Source organism: Protopterus annectens, chromosome 1.part2 (assembly GCF_019279795.1).
Source record: "Protopterus annectens isolate FY-2018-M chromosome 1.part2, PAN1.0, whole genome shotgun sequence".
Classification (NCBI taxonomy): domain Eukaryota; kingdom Metazoa; phylum Chordata; order Ceratodontiformes; family Protopteridae; genus Protopterus; species Protopterus annectens.
In genome coordinates this window covers 719057096-719074972 of record NC_056727.1, presented here as the reverse complement: position 1 = coordinate 719074972, position 17877 = coordinate 719057096, and the positions used below count along the sequence as shown (strand labels likewise).

At 43.8% G+C, this 17877-nt stretch overlaps 1 protein-coding gene across 1 annotated transcript in view; it reads right to left on the bottom strand.

Annotated features, from left to right (window-relative positions):
• Positions 1-17877, bottom strand: part of AHCTF1 (AT-hook containing transcription factor 1) — a 2707103-nt gene that overhangs the window by 2418364 nt on the left and 270862 nt on the right. Inside the window, exon 4 of the mRNA XM_044058692.1 lies at positions 16162-16412. Coding sequence (XP_043914627.1) covers positions 16162-16412 — 251 coding nt within the window. The remainder of the gene's footprint in view (positions 1-16161; positions 16413-17877) is intronic.

Below are 17877 nucleotides of genomic sequence, written 5' to 3'. Positions count from 1 at the left end.
AAAAAATACTAAATACACTGCATTTGATTTGATTAACATCAATTAATGACTTCTTTGTTGCAGAGTTTTAGCAGACAAGTGCAGGGTCACATATTTCTTATATTTTTGTTCAGTTTCCTTGGTAACCCGGGTATTTGTGAATGCTGGTGTGTCACTTGACACGCGTGATATAGGTTCACCATCACTGCCCTAGAACTTCCACCAGCTAGCAAGCCTCCTGGTCTGTTACAATACCCATGATGATGATGCTGTACTTCGATGCATCTTCTCTCATTGCCCCTGCCCATGGAAAAAACTGCCCACCTTCATTATCCAAATACCACAGCATACAAACTCTTGTCCAGGATATTGCACCTTTTCATTCTTTACCTTCTGACAGATCAGCCAGCTCCATCAATATAAAGCATCTCATTCATCCATGCCATAAAATTGTCAGCAGGCAAAATTTTGAACATTTCAATTCTCTACCAGTCTACATAATGTCTATGCTTCAACCATATAATCTTACATCAGACACCCATTACATTAGACACATGGGGAGGAATGAACTGTAACATTTTGTTTTTAATTATTTTTCTAACCACTGTCAACTTTCAAAAACATAACTAGAACAAACAGTACACTCACTCTGTAATTCCTTTTTTAATAGAAGGAAATCAACTACTTGCACACACAAACTTCAGCCATTCTAAATTCATTACCACTCTGTAACCTTGGGCATCCATGAGGATGGCCAACAGGAGATCAGAAAGAACTTAAATCACTTCTTTAATTACAGTACACATATTACAAAAAATACACCAAACACCTTTTTCAGTCAATAAAGCAAGCTGGCGTGCCTGGTATTCTTTCATTACAGATGTGCAGTTGGTGCATGTATAATCAGTCTTCACCCACCAAAATACATCCATCAAGACTGAGCAATTCTTATCGAACAACCCTAACAGTAGAGAGGGAGGCTGCTTTTCCTGTTGCCAGGACACTATCCTTGCTAAACTGTGTGCACCTCTCGTATACCACATTATGCTTGGACATCTGCAGACTGCCCCTTCATTATTTAGATCATTCTGTTACATCCAGCTTTGAACCTGTGCAATTATTAAACAGGAAGAAATCGCTCTAGTTCTTAATGTTTAAACCTAATTACAAGTAACAATCCATACCCTACACAAAACTGAACTTTCTTCTTACTCAGTTCTCTAGTGCTACAAACATATATATAAACTGATTGCTTTCCAGTAAGATGCATTTCAAATTATGTTACTCTTCCAGGGAACTACTTCTTGATATGGTTAAACATTCCTCACCATTCTATCTACAACTCAATGGGATATTCTTCATATAAATCTCTTCCTTAGTAAATATGCACTTGTCTACCAAATTGAAATTTACTAGAATTTCACCTTTGCTACTTTGTAGTAATGGCTCAACTGTATGAACTTACACAAACCTGTTAATAGTCCATTTTGCATACATACATCTGCCCTAGTTAGTATTTCCGTATCATTAAATGTCAGTTATCCTTCATTTCAATAGCTGTAATACTCAGTAGAGAGAAATATTTTGCATGAAATACAAGCATTAAATATGCAACAATCCTACATTCAACAATCTAAGTTTTCTCTGGGTAACAGCATGCCTAAACTATTTTAAATGCCTTTGATACAAAATAAGGTTGTGCCAAAAAAAAAAAGAAGTTATGTACTCACCATAACGTTCCATCTGAGTAGGTAAACTTCATTTGCAACCTGTGGGTTTCGGATCCGAGACAGCAGCATACCAAGCAAAAAGATCCGAGCTCAAAGCTCCTCCCCCTACCCATACTACACTGCAACCTCCTTCCAATCCTCAGATCGAGTTTGCCACTCCACACGTGACAACCAACAAACTAAAACCGGAGACCCCTGAACCAAGGACAAACATCAAAATTGTGAACTCCTAACATTGAGCTCAGCAGAAATAACCACCAAGGTCAGGGGGAAGGAAGGAGGGAAAGTTACTGACAAATAAAGTTTACCTACTCAGATTAAGAAGTTATGTACTCACCATAACGTTCCATCTGAGTAGATATCTTCATTTGTCTGCAACCTTTGGGACACAGATCCGATCTCGGATCCGAGCCGGCAACTTTTACCACAGCATAGATCAGAGCTCCTAGCTCCTCCCTTTACCCATAATCCCCTGCCAACCCTAACTGACCTCAGATCAAGTTTGCCTGATATAAGCATTGTTATTGTGCCCCGGAAGGGGCTTATCCAAGACAGATCCTATAGGTCAGGGGGAAGGAGGGGGGGGTGGTGGTTGCAGACAAATGAAGATACCTACTCAGATGGAACGTTATGGTGAGCACATAACTTTTTAATCTGAAGTAGGAACTTCATTTGTCAGCAACCTTTGGGACAGAGTCCCCAGCTACCTGAATCCTGGGTGGCCTTTATGGAAGAACATTCCGGAGCACTGCAGAGCCAAAGGACGCCCTACCTCTGGAGACAACATCCAGTTTGTAATGGCTGATAAAGGTATGAGATGAGGCCCAAGTGGCTGCGGAACAAATATCATCTAAGGGGACCCTAGATTTAAAAGCCGCCGAAGTAGCGACGGCCCTAGTAGAATGAGCTCGGACTCCCTGAGGTGCAGGCCTTCCCGAACTCTGATACGCTAAGAGGATACAACTAGCTATCCACCGTGATAGTGTCACTTTAGAAATTGACTTGCCTAAACTTGTTTTGGCAAAGGAGACAAACTGGTCAGATTGCCCATGACCAGCAGTTCGAGGAGTATAAAAACGTAATTGTCTGTGCACATCCAAGGAATGCAGTTTATATTCTCCTTTGTTCTGGTAATGGGGAAAGAACACGGGAAGATGAATAGATTGATTAATATTAGCTTCCGAAGACACCTTAGGCAGAAAGGACGGATTGATCCTGAGGTAAACTCTACCTGGATGGAAGGATAAACACGGCGGTTTAACACACAGAGCCTGAAGTTCAGAGACCCTTTTAGCTGAAGTAATGGCCACTAAGAAGGCAGTCTTCTAAGAGAGGTATTTAAGATCAACCGTGGCCGCCGGCTCAAAAGGGGGGCTAGTCAAGGCTTGGAGAACCAAAGACAAATCCCATGGGGGTACTACCTCCCTGACCGGAGGTCTGAGAAGGAAGGTACCCTTGAGGAAAGCTTTACAATGCTTGGAAGTACTTAGAGGGCCCGATTCATGCCCTACATGATAATGCGAAATCGCTGCCAGTTGTACCTTGACTGTAGAGCAGCTAGCCCATTGATGAAAAAGGGTAGTTAAGAAATCCAAAACCGACGTGAGAGGCGCCGTGAAAGGATCCAAGTGATGGTGCTCCGCCCAGATGGAGAAACGTTTCCACTTGCTTCAGTAGACTCTTCTGGTGGAAGGTTTATGTGCTGCTACTAGGATGGCTTTGACTGGTGAGGAGATTCCGGGAGTCCTAATCAGGAGTGGAACTGGAGCAATCAAGCAGTCAGCTTGAGGTTGACCAGGTTGGGGGCCAGGAGACCCAGAGGGTGGGTAATGAGATCCGGGAGTGGATCCAGAATCCATGGTGGATGAATTAGGTGAGACCACAGGTACGGGAACCATGTTTGACGAGGCCAGAATGGGGCAATGAGGATCATTTTGCTCCCCAGCCGACTGGCTTTCTGTAGGAGTTTCAGCATCATGGGCAAAGGAGGATAAGCGTAAAGGAGACCGGGAGGCCAAGCATGCACTAGAGAGTCTCTCGGGGACTCCCCCTGAGGGGGGATTAGAGCAAAGTAACTGTTGCATTTGGTATTTGAAGGAGAGGCAAAAAGATCGCAACAGGGTTGCCCCCATTGGGCAAATATTTGTTTCGCTACTAGAGGATTGAGAGACCATTCGTACGGAGTCAGAATCGAATGACTGAGCCTGTCTGCTAGGATGCTGGACCGTCCCGGAATGTGCGTTGCAATAAGAAAGCGGTTGGTGGAAATCGCCCATTCCCACATTCTCATGGCCTCGCGACAAAGAGGATAAGACCTGGTTCCCCCCTGTTTGTTGATGTACCAGACAACTGACATGTTGTCCATTTGTACTGCAATCGTCCCAATCGGGAGAAGGCTGTGAAGTGCCTGAAATGTCAAAAGCACTACCCTCATTTCTAGGACATTGATATGCAAAGAGGTCTCTTTGTTGTTCAATGTGCTTTGGACCGTTCTGCCTGAATAGTGCCCTCACCCCAGGCGAGAGGCATCCATGGTCACTGTGGTGACGGGGGAAGGCATCGAAAAATGGTCATCCCTTGTGGAGACTCGGGGACCGGAGCCACCACATGAGTGACCCTCTGCAAGCCCTGCTTAGAGGAATAGGATGGGACAGGGGGTTGCGAGACAGGGACCATTGTACTTGGAGGGTCCACTACAGGACCCTTATATTTAGCCAGGCTAGGGCTAGTAGAGGAATAGCTGCCGCCATGGACCCTAGAGCCCTCAGGATCAATTCCGCAGGTGGAGCAGGAAGTTGGAGAATGGCCTGGACATGCAACCTCAGATTCTGAAGCCGATCGGGAGTCAAGAAGGCAAGCATTATCCTGGAATCCAATCTCGCCCCTATGAAATCTATTACCTGTGAAGGGACTAGAGAGGATTTGGTCATGTTGATAGTCAACCCTAGACGTGCAGCAAGGTCGAGGAAATAATCCCTGCCTGAACAGAGCAGATGCCTTGTAGGGGCGATGAGGAGCCAGTCATCCAGGTACGGAAAGACCTGAATTCCCTGAAGCCTCAGGTGGGCCGCTATGACCGCCAAGACTTTGGTGAACACCCTGGGGGCTGAGGTGAGACCGAAGGGAAGGGCCCTGAACTGAAAGTGACTGGCTCCCAGCCGGAAGCGGAGGAACCTCCTGGAGCGTCTGTCCACTAGGATGTGGTAGTACGCATCCTTGAGGTCTATCGAGCACATCCAATCCTTCTCCCATAATAGGGGGAGAATAGATTGTAAGGTGACCATTCGGAACTTTTCTTTGGGTACTGCCAGGTTCAGGAGAGAGGCCAGGTTCAGGAGAGAGAGATCGAGAATGGATCTCAAGTCCCCCGTCTTTTTTGGCACCAGAAAGAACCTGGAGTAAGACCCCGATCCAAACTGATCTGGGGGGTGGGGGGGGTGGGTTGGATGGTTCTTTTTTGCAAAAGCTGCTGAATTTCTGTAGCAGCTGCCTCTCTTTGATTGGGTGGTACGTCGGGGAGGCTTTTGGTTTTGGGGGTTACAATAAAGGGAATTTGGTAACCTCTGGATATGATGCGAAGCACCCAGCAATCTGTTATGGACTCCCACATTGCTAGGTGCTTTGAAAGACACCCCCCCCGACTGCCTCCAGAGTGGAGCAGCTGGGCAACCCCTCAGGGGTTCTGCGTGGGCCTCTCAGAGAATGGTTCTCTGGACCCAAAGTTTCTGGGACCCCTCTGCCTCTTGGGCGGCGTCCTCCCTGTCCTCCTCTGCCACGAGAGGACTGTTTGTCCGGAGCAGACTGGGACTGATGCGATTTTCGGAACCACATCTTCTTCTGACCCTTTTGGTGCTTAGAAAAGGACCTCTGGGGAGCAGAGAAGCAGACTCCGACGGCAGACGTCTTCCCGTCTTTCTCGCTCTGGACTAAAGTGTCGCGAACGGTTTTGCCAAAAAGTGCAGAACCATCAAAGGGGGCATTCGCGAATGACACCTTAAAGGGTTCCGAGAAGTCAGTGTCGGAGCCAGGCCGGACGCCTGATTACCAGACCGGCTCCGCCGGCTCTAGCGGCTCCTTCAGTGGCGTGTGACAAGAGCCGCATAGAGGTATTAGAAACTGAACGCAGAGTAGACATTCAGGAGGAGTACAGTTGCTTGCCTCCTTCCAACATGGACTCTGGGGGGGGGATGCAGCGTATTCTTTTATTAGATCCCACTGCCTCCGGATGACGTGTGCCATATAGTTCAGCGCTCTCATGGAGAAGGTTGCTGAACTAAAGACCCGCTTCCCCAGGCGGTCCATCGCTCGAGAGTCCTTACTCGGCGGGTGGACCGCAGAGCTCTCCTGAGCCAGCTCTCTCTTGGTGGCCACCGCCACCAAAATGGCCATCCACGGGGGGACCTCTGCTTCAGTGGGTTCTTTCAGCAGGGGGCCTCAGGATCCTATCTGGGCGCTTGGGGACTGGTTCTACAGTGTCCGGCTCCTTCCAAGCCCTGGGGGAAATAAGGTCCACCAGGAGGTCGGGGGGAGGGGACACCCAAGAGGTAGATGGCCCTGCTTCGAACGCCTCTAGGAATACGGACTCATCTGAGGAAGCCTCGGGGGCAGACCACCCCCCCTAATCCTGAGCATCTCCATGATGTCTCCAAAGGAGACATCCTCGGGGGGGGGGGGGCCTTGGGAAGCCTTCCCCTTCATCTAGGTCCGTATCTTCGGTAAGGGACTCAGGGGAGTCCATGTGCCTCCTCGTACACTTGGCTTTGTGAGGGACCTCTTCGGGGGGGTCTGTCTGAGGAAGACTCACCAGCAATATCACGTTCCACAGGAACGCCCAGAGATGCTGAAGCAGGCTGTCCCGAAGGCCGGGTGATGGGAGCCCGGAACCAGCTGAGAGGGAGTGCAGGAAGGAGCCGAAGCCAGGACCGGGGGTCGGGATGCACTCAACAGTGCCCTCTCCACCACCGTGAAAGCTGAAGGGGAGCTACTCTCGATAGGCTCAGAGAGTCGGCTCCCACTCGGATCCGAAGCGGGGACCGGATCCGGAGCCGAGACCCTTGGATCCGAAGGACCCATGTGCTCCGACCGGGACGGAGCCAAAGTCACACAAAGTCCCTCGGATCAGAAGCTCCGCCCACGGCTCTGAGAGGTCGGATCCGACAAACTCAAGGGACCAGTCAGAGCCGAAGTAACTAGTACTGTCGGCTCTGACACACCCCCGGATCAGATGCGGCTCGGCTCCGAATGCTCCGAACCCGGGAAGCGGGACAGAGAAGGAGCAATTGGGGCAAAAAATGGGGTTGAGTTCCCCACCCCGGAGGGGGGGGGGGGGAGGCAAGAGCACTCCCATCGGCAGCTGGGCCTGGATGAACCTCCTCATCATCCGGTCCATGTCTGCATCTGACATACTAAAGGTGGACCTCGACGAGGCCACCGAGACAGACCTAGAGTGACGCCTCGATGACCTCGACGGGGACCGGGTCGCCTCCTCCCCAGGTCCCGGTGAAAAACAAGGGGACTGGAGCCGAGGAGGAGACTATCCAGAAACCCTGGATGGAGAAGCCCGCTTGGCGGGTGGGGCAGAGGAAGAGTCCTCGGCCCGCTGCTTATGGTGCTTCTCCTTCCTTTTGGTTTTTCTGGCCTTCCTCTCCTCCGGAGCCAAAACGGGAGGTTGAGTCCCGACCGGAGGGAGGGAGGCAGGGGTGGCTACCACAGAGGGCTGGGTAGCGGCCACCAAAGAACCGGAGGTCGGAGCTGAGTCCGAGGACAAAAGGCCCGCCAGAATCAGCTTCGACCTCTGGTTCTTAAGTGCCCTGGGGTTGAACGCTGCACAAATCGTGCATCCCGAAGAGAAGTGTTCAACCCCAAGGCACCTAACGCACCGGGTGTGGCCATCCGCCGGTGAAAGCTTATGGCCACACTCGGTGCATTTTGAAAAGATGGCTTTAGGGGCCTCCAACATGTTGAACAGAAAAACACACTCACTAGGCCCCTACACACACCACAAACACACACTACGAACCAGCGAGGGTAGGGAGGAAAATTTTACAAAAAAAGATATCTAAGAGGGAACCTAAACAATCTACACAATCACACAAGAGAAGGTACAAAAAATTTTAAGTTTTTCTCTCACAAATACTCTTAACTGCCAGGAGCTCGAAATCCAGCTTGGAGGCTTGAAGCGTGGCAAACTAGATCTGAGGTCAGTTAGGGTTGGCAGGGGATTATGGGTAAAGGGAGGAGCTAGGAGCTCGTATCTATGCTGTGGTAAAAGTTGCCGGCTCGGATCCGAGATCGGATCAGTGTCCCAAAGGTTGCTGACAAATGAGGTTCCTACTTCAGATGGAATGTTATGGTGAGTACATAACTTCTTTATCTGAAGTAGTTAACTTCATTTGATCAGCAACCTGTGGGACAGAGTCCCCAGCTACCTGAAATCTTGGGAGGCCCTTAAGGAAGGATATTCCGGAGCACTGCAAAGCCAAAGGAAGCCCTTCCTCTAGAAACCAAATCCAGTTTATAATGAATAATAAAGGTGTGACAGGATGCCCAGGTAGCTGCTGAGCAAATGTCATCCAGGGAAACTCTACACCAGAATGCAACAGACGTTGCCATAGAACACGTAGAATGAGCATGAACTTCTACTGGTTCTAGTAAACCAAATTTTCTATATGCTTGTAGGATACAAAGGGAAATCCACCTAGCGAAAGTCACCTTTAAAACTGGTTTCCCTAAAAAAGGCTTAGCAAAGGAAACAAAAAGTTGATCAGATTTACAAAAGGCAGCCGTCCTGTGCAAATAAAAACGTAGCTGCCTGTGAACATCCAGAAAATGAAGTTTGTATTCTCCTTTGTTCTGAAAATTAGGGGAAAAAAACAGACAAATTAATAAACTGATTGATCACCTCAGAAGCAACTTTAGGGAGAAAAAAACGGATAAATCCCGAGAGACACCCTGTCCTTATGAAACGCTAGATATGGGGGTTTCATACAAAGAGCCTAAAGTTCTGACACTCTCCCGGCTGAGAGCGATAGCTACCAGAAAAGCCATCTTCCCTGACAAGAATTTTAAGTCAACTGATGCCGAGGGCTTGAATGGAGGCGCAACTAAGGCCTGAAGAACCAAAGTCAGATCCCATGGCGGGGACGGATTCTTAGTAGTAGGTCTCAGAAGAAGAGTGCCTTTCAAAAAGGTCTTACAAATTCTGGCAGCAGTGAGAGAGCCTAAATAGTCCCCTACATGGAAATGGGAAATAGCCGCCAGCTGGACATTCACTGTGGAAGAGCTGGCTCCTTGCTGGAAGATAAGAGACAAAAAGTCTAATACCGCTGGGACCGGAGCGGTAAAAGGATCCAGATTTCTCTGTGAAGCCCAAATGGAGAAACGTCTCCATTTGTTACAGTAAATTTTCCTGGTAGAGGATTTATGTGCTGCAACCAAGATGGATTTAACAGGGGAAGAGATACCGTGAGTCCTAGCAACTAGGGGAGCTGGAGCAGCCAAGCTGTGAGCTTCAGGCTGTCCAGATTCAGAGGAAGCATTCCCGAAAGATGATGAATCAGATCCAGAATGGGATCCAAGATCCAGGGTGGAGCTATGAGATGAGACCGCAGGCAGGGAAACTAGACTTGACAAGGCCAGAATGGGGCTATGAGGATAATTCTGCTCCCCAACTGACGAGCTTTCTGTAAGAATTTTGTCATCAGCAGGAGTGAGGGATATGCATAAAGAAGACTGGGAGGCCAAGCATGAACAAAAGCGTCTCTGGGGGCTTCCTCTGTCGGGGGAATTAGAGCAAAAAACTCGCTGCACTTCGCATTGGATGGCGATGCGAAGAGATCGCAGCAAGGCTGACCCCACTTGAGGAAGATCTGTTCCGCTACACAAGGGTTCAGAGACCACTCATAGGGAGAAAGGATAGTTCTGCTCAATTTGTCTGCCAAGATGTTGGACCGACCCGGAATGTGCATTGCTATCAGAAAGCGGTTGGTGGAGATCGCCCATTCCCAAACTCTCATGGCTTCTCGACAAAGAGGATAAAACTTGGTTCCCCCTTGTCTGTTGATATACCAGACCACTGACATATTGTGACTGGATCGCAATAGTTCCCAGAGGAAGATCAGCATGAATGGTCTGCAACGCTAAACGAACCACTCATCTCTAAAACATTTATATGCAGAACGGTCTCGCTTTGAGTCCACGTGCCATGGACATTTTTTATTTTTTATTTATTTTACATTTGTTGACCGGGATTAGTCCGACTGGATGCATGTCCATTTTCAGCGGAGGCCCAGGGAGAAAAGCTCCAAGGGTAAGCAGATACAGCATTACATAATAACAGCATTACATATTACAAACAGACTATCTACAGAGATTACATAAGTAAGCAAGTTAAACAAGTTCCACAGGTTACAGTTAATCCTGAGCACAAGTCAGGATTAAATTAAATTACACAGTAAACTGGTTAACAGATTTTTACACATTAGACATTCCTGCCCGAACAGTGCCCCCCCCCCCCCAGGTGGGAGGCGTCCATGATCACCGTGGCTTGGGGCGCAACAAAGGGACGTCCCTCCCTCAAATCCTAGGACTGGAGCCACCATATGAGAGAATTTCTGCACATACTGCTCAGAGGGATCAGAAAATCTAGAGGTTGATGTAGTATAGACCACTGAACTTGCAACGTCCACTGTAAACCTCACATGCAAATGAGCACAAGGGATCAGGTTGACAGCTGCTGCTATGGACCCTAAGGTCTCAGGACTAATTATGCTGGGGGTGCAGGGGACTGCAGAAGCACTAACACATGAAGTGTCAGGCTGTGTAGTCTTGTCTGGAGTCAAAAATGCCCTGGCCTGAAGAGAATCTATTCTCGCCCTGGCCTGAAGAGAATCTATTCTCGCCCCTATGAAGTCTAACACTTGAAAAGGTTGTAGGGAAGACTTCCTGAGATTTATGGTGATCCCCAGCAGAGGTGATATCTGGAGAAAGAAAACTCCAGCTAGTACGAGTAGATCCCTGGTGGGAGCAGTGAGGAGCCAGTCATCCAGGTACGGGAAAAACTAAATGCCCTGAAGTCTCAGGTGGGCCGCTACAACTGCCATGACCTTGGTGAACACCTTGGGAGCTGTGGTGAGACTGAAGGGTAAAGACCCTGAATTGAGAATGACTGGCCCCTAGCCGAAAGCGGAGGAACATCCTGGATCGCCTGTCCATCAGGATATGGTAGTACACATCCTTGAAGTCTACAGAGCACAACCAGTCTTCCTCCTGCAAGAAGGGCAGGATGGATTGAAGCATGACTATCCGGAACATTTCCTTGGCAATGAACAGGTTCATTGCTGATAGGTCGAGAATCAGCCTTAGGTCACCCGTCTTTTTTGGTACCAAAAAGAACCTGGAATAGATGCCTGATCTGGACTTGTCTGGGGGCACCTGCTGGACGGCTCTTTTTTCTAGCAGCTTTTGTATTTCCAAAGCCGCGGCCTCCCTCTGAGCGGGGGCGTACTCTGTCACAAGGTCCCACTGCAGTCGAATTACGTGGGCCAAGTAATTCAGCGCCCTTATAGTAAAAGTAGCTGAAGCAAAAGTCCGTTTTCCAAGACAGTCCATTGCCTTGGACTCCTTTTGCCTGGGGGGGGTGGACCGAGGAACTTTCCTGGGCGAGTTCCTTTTTTGTGGCCGCCACCACCATGGCATCAACTGGGAAACCTTTGCTCCAAGAAGCTCTATCTGCCGGGGGGCTCAATATTTTGTCGGGCCTTTTGGGTATTTGAAGGGAATAGAATAGCCTCTAGATATTATTCTAAGCAGCCAGCGATCTGAGCGAGAAAAAGAACCCGGTAAGGAAAGAGAAACTAATAACTATATAAATATATATATATATATATATATATATATATATATATATATATATATATATATATATATATATATATATATATATCTCTCAAAGGGGTACACACAGACCAATAAAATTCAAAAACAACTTGCCTGGAGTTCAAAAATCCCATGCTGGCAAAGCCGTGGCAAATGAGATCTGAGGATTGGAAGGAGGATGCAGTGTAGTATGGGTAGGGGGAGGAGCTTGGAGCTCAGATCTTTTTGCTTGGTATGCTGCCGGCTCGGATCCGAAACCCACAGGTTGCTGAACAAATGAAAACGAAACCACAGAAAAACCAGTAAAAAAGGTTTTATTTCTCTAGCATCTCGGTCACAGTAAGCCTTCAAGGAGTAACTTACTACTGAAAAAAATCAGTATTTATAGCACTAGCTACAATCAATTCTACAAATAATTAACAATTAAAACTTAAAAACTATACATTTAAAGTAACACAATGCATTCAAATTACATACTTCCAACAACAGTCCATCTTTAAACCTTTTGGTATTAAAGTACCATATTTTAAAATAAAAATAGTTTCTTTCTTTAAAAGTACCTTTTTCACTCTATTTTCATCTAAATCATCCAAAGGCACTCGTTCTAAAATCGTGGCTTTTAAAGTATCACAATTCCCCCCATGGTATTGATGAAAATGTTGAGCCAAAGGACTTTCACTTTTGTTTATCTGAATATTTCTTAAGTGTTCCTGAAGTCTCAATTTGAACATTCTCTTTGTCTGTCCAATATAAAATTTTTCACACCCACATTTAATAGCATACACCACTTTTTCTGTTTTACAATTATATGTCCCATTAGATCTAAACAAAATATTATTAATGTGTGTAAAACAATCAACTATATAGGGGCAACAACTACATCTCCCACACTCAAACATTCCTTGAGCCAAAATTTGATGAAACAACCTAGATTCAGGTCTAAAAAATCTAGTATGAACAATCATATCTTTAATGTTCCTACCCCTTATACAAGAAAATACCATTTTTTTATTAATTAGTCCTTCCAATTCACCAAAACTCTTTGAGATATTCCCAAAAGTGTAATATTAAATCTCAAATCTTTTCACTGTAGATATTATAAGTAGAGACTACAAAAAGACTTTCTGTATCTTTATTTTTATTTTGAGCGACATCCTTCCTATTATTTTTCTTTTGACCTAATTTTTTTCTTTGATATCTAATATCGCACACTCTATCAATATCGTGTTCAATTAAACTTTTATCATATAATCTATTTTCAAACATCTTTCTTGTGCACATTATTTCTGTTCCAAACACTTCATCATCACTACATAATCTCGAGATTCTCAAACACTCCCCAAAAGGCAGATATGTTATAGTATGTTTAGGATGACAACTAGTGCCCATTAGGAACTCATTAGGTACTTCAAATTTTCTATGAATGCTAGTTTTTACATATTGTCCAATAATGCCATATAAGTTTACATCCAAAAAAGACACTTGTTGACCATATTGTAATCCATCAAAATTTATTTCAAATCTATTAACTTGTATATCCTGTGTAAAAATATGTACTGACTGTATGCCTCTTTCACACAAAAAAATTAAATCATCTATGTATCTGAAATATAATTTGACATGATTTTTAAAAAAGACATTAGTATAAATACAATCCTGTTCCACTAGGCCCATAAAGATGTTAGCATATATGGGTGCAAATGGAGCACCAATAGCAGTGCCTTGTATTTGTTGAAAGACCTGATTATCAAAATAGAAATAATTGTTTTCCAAACAAAATTTAACTAAATCCATCACATAATGTGTAAAAGGATGGTCTCCCATCTGACGTAATAGCGCCTCCAAACCAAACACGTTTAATGTTGGTATACAGGCTCTTAACCAATACATTTTATCTGACCATATAACTTTTTTATTTTATTCAAAAAATCAGAATGAATCTTGAATGAGGGCAATTTCTTAGCTTCTTTACCAATATTGTATGTAAAATAACCCCCAAATTATGCAAAAAGTATTTACTAGCTGACACTATCGGTCTAACCGAGGAGAAGGGGGGGGGTTAACACGGTCTTTATGGATTTTTGGTAGGCAATAGAAATAAGCAGGGCCTGTATCTGCACTTAATAATTTATTGGAAACATCAGTATCAGACCAATAGCCTAACTTCAAACCCTTCAAAATTAAAGACATATAATTCTTTTTAGAATGTTCAACATCATCTTCACTTGCTCTTCTATATACTTTTACATCATTCAACAAATCTAAACACATTTTTAAATACTGTGTGTAATGCATAATTATTACTTTATTAAGCTTATCAGCAGGTTTAACTACTAACTCTTTCTGTTTGGAAAACTCTATTAAAGCTAACTACTCATTTTTAGATAATTATAACTCAAATGTTGTAAATCAGAATTTTTAAGCAATGTCTCAACTTCAAAGTTCAACATAACTTGGAATCGTTTGATTCCTATATGTACCACCGGAGGCATAAAAGTACTTTTTTTTTGGTATAACAGAGGTATCTATTACACAATACGCATTTAATTCACTATCACAAGATATAAGAGTCACTCGACTCAACAGAATTAAATTCTAATTCATCTTCATCCAAATTAGATGTATTACCCTGATTAACAGTATTTACAGTAGAAAGATATTGAAAATAATACTATAAATGTAACTTTCTAATAAATTTAAATAATTCTATTTTACACTTATATAATTGCGGTACCACCGTAGGGACAAACTTCAAGCCATAATTTAAAACAGAAATAACATTTTCATTATCATTGCAGCCAGATAAATTAATAACCGTTCCAAAACTACCATTAATACCATTTAGTCCTTTTGTCGTCTCTCCATTGACGTTGTGGGCCCCCCTTTCTGCTGTTCACATTCGGGAAAGCTTCTTTTTCGCTGTCTATTGTGGTCGCCATAACTGTAAATAGCGATCATTTGATGGTGACGGCAAAGGTGGAAACTCATCTCTCTCTTCATAGTTATCAGAACGCCTACCACAATCCACAGTAGGCATATCCATGCTGTGTGAACTATCTATGCTCTCCCTTACTCTACTCGCCCCATCCTGGAAACGTACTTTGGAACGTGAACGCTGACTGGCTGATCTAAAAAAAGCAGTTTCTTGTTCAAAATCTCGAATTTCTCGCTGAATTGTATGCATTTTCTGCTCCAATAATTTCTTCTCCTGTATATCGAGTCTATCCTGAATGTCCGACAAACAGGATTCAAAATGAACATTGTCTAATGAAGACATTATGCTGGCACATACCATATTAATGTCTTTTTTAATGTTAGATAACTTAACCATGTCTCTTTCAATAAGAATATTAATCCATTCTTTGGAGCACACGTGCTGCTCTCTCCCATCTCTGTTTAAAATTCTTATCTGCACATGTAACATCAAACGGTTCAGAGGGCAACTTCATAGCTCTTAGACCACGTGGAACAATGTCAAGATCAATATACTTCTGCAGACTGGTATAATTATAAAACGTGGCCATTTCCTTATTCATTAAATTACTCAATTTTGAAATTAAGGTTTTTACCTCTGCTGAATAATCCGAAGAACGTTTACCAATGTTAGAAAATGGATTATTCGTTCGTTTATTCCGTGTCTCTGCCAAAAAATGTTCTCATATAGGTAAACCTGAATTATTGTCATTAGCTGTATTTCTATCATACCGGTCTCGTTCTCTTTCCGAATTGATGTTGAGGAAACCATCCATAGTACGTCGTTGGGAGGTACCCCCCATTGTCCTCTCTAAAAATTTGAGGTATATTTGTAGCTGGATCACTGGTCATGGATACAAGCAACTGGCACAGAACAACAAAGAATCAGCTGCTTCTTCACAAAAACGAAATCACAGAAAAAACAGTAAAAAAGGTTTTATTTCTCTAGCGCCTCGGCCACAGTAAGCCTTCAAGGAGTAACTTACTACTGAAAAAAATCAGTATTTATAGCACCAGCTACAATCAATTCTACAAATAATTAAACAATTAAACAATTAAAACTTAAAAAAACTATACATTTAAAGTAACACAATGCATTCAAATTACATACTTCCAATTCTTATTCTGTGGTTTCGTTTTTGTGAAGAAGCACCTGATTCTTTGTTGTTCTGTGCTGAACAAATGAAGTTAACTACTTCAGATCTACATATTTGCATTTGTTCCATTCATACCAACTCAGTGCAAGTACCTACACCTTTAGCTGCTCTGCAGTGGAAACAACAACGAAGAAACAAATACATAAAGGCAATCCAATCACTGTTAATCTTCATGAGGTTTAGGACTACTCCGTTAGAAGATTTTCTGATCTGTATTGCTCCTGTACCAATAGAAAACTGACTCAAGGAGAAAGGATTGTTAAATGAGAAAATGGCCATGGAAGCAGAATGCACAAGATATAAATGCTTCCTAAGTGCAGATCTCGGAGTGAAATCTCAGATCCACAAGAAGCAAAACAAAAAAAATTTGACAGGGCAACTCTTCAAGAATGTATGTACAAAAACTAGAATAAACAGTGCAATAGTCTGTGCAAAAGCATACCTACCCTGCCAGGTAGAACAACTGCTTTCACAACTCTTGACAGTCCAAGATCATAAAGACAAAGCACACTTCCTTCAGTTTCTTCCAGTCCCACTAAAAGTCCAGTCCTCTTGAGCCAGCAAAACTCCTTAACAGCCAAAACAGTTGGAGGCTGTTCAATTCCACTAAATCGATATGCAGAAAGGCGTTCCCCTGTTACTGAATTAACAACCTCCAGCTGTGGTCCACATGCCAGCCAGGCCCACCCATTTTGCCCTAAAGGAGAAAAAACAAGGAACAATTAGAAATCACATGACAGTATGGAGAGACCGATGAAGACATCACTTAGCCCTACTGTCAGAAAAGTTCATCTGTAAATTGTTCCAAACTTCAATACCTGTTCAGAGGAGTGGTTTTAATACCTTGTAATACCCCAGTATTCCAGCAAACCCTCCTTACTTACTAGGGAACCCTACTTTTGAACTACTAATCCCAACTATGCTTGAACATGACTGTTTACAATCAGTATGTAACTGATCTGTTTTGCATTTGACAGCACAAAACACAGCACCACCCCCCAAAAAAGCAATGTTTACACCATCAGCTAACTACTGTAGAAGCATCCTTTTCATCATATTCAATTGCTACGAATAACTTGTTTCACTGCTTTTCTCAGCATGCGCCGTTTATATCAATATCAATGAGCATTACCTTGACAATCTGTTGCTCTAGAAGATGTTTTTTCTTTCTCATTTACTTACCAGTAAAGTCCACTCCCTGTTCTGAGAGACTGATTTGCAAATATACACAGCTGAGTATATTTTTTTGGTTTTAGAGTTTGTACTGTTAGTTGTTGCTTAGATCTCTGTTGAAATTGTTTTCCCCACTCCCCACACCATTTTCTGCCGTGTCTTCAGTTGGTATAACTGTTTAATACAGCTTGTGTGTTATCTAACTCAAGGATCACTTGCATAAAATTTGACCGGTTAGTACCACCCTGCATTTAATTGCTGGAACCTATGTTCTGAGAGACTGCCATCCAGACTATCTGCAAATATACAGAGCAGAGTACAATTTTTTGGTTAGAGTTTGTTAATTGTTGCTTAGATCTCTGTTGAAACTGCTGTCTCCCTCTTCTGAGAGACTGATCTGCAAATGTACACAACTGAGTATATTTTTTGGTTTTAGAGTTTGTACTGTTAGTTGATGCTTAGATCTCTGTTGAAACTGCTGTCTCCCTTTTCTGAGAGACTGATCTGCAAATATACAAAGCTGAGTATATTTTTTGGTTTTAGAGTTTGTACTGTTAGTTGTTGCTTAGATCTCTGTTGAAACTGTTTTGTCCCACCCACTGTCCCTATTTTTGGTTTGTAGTTAAATTTGGTGGCTCTTGCAGTTGCCCGCCCCACTGTAGATTTGATCTGGGACACTCCCCCAGTCCCATCTCTTTACCACATTCTACCCAATAAACTCTTTCTGCACTTGCTTTTAGTCCTTTTTAATTTAATTGCATTTTTTAAACTGTGTTTGGTCTAATATTGCTACATACTCGTGTGCTAGCTTGCACTGCATGTGAACATGTGAATTGTTTTACTACTATTTTTGCTACTTTTCTGTTATAAAAAAAAAACTGTAAGCCTGTTTCCTGCCTTTCCTGTAACTAGTGTTCCAGATACAGATTTGCTATAACCAGGACTGTATGTAAGCTTCTGAGCTCCCCAAGCCTTTCTGTGTTGGAGGG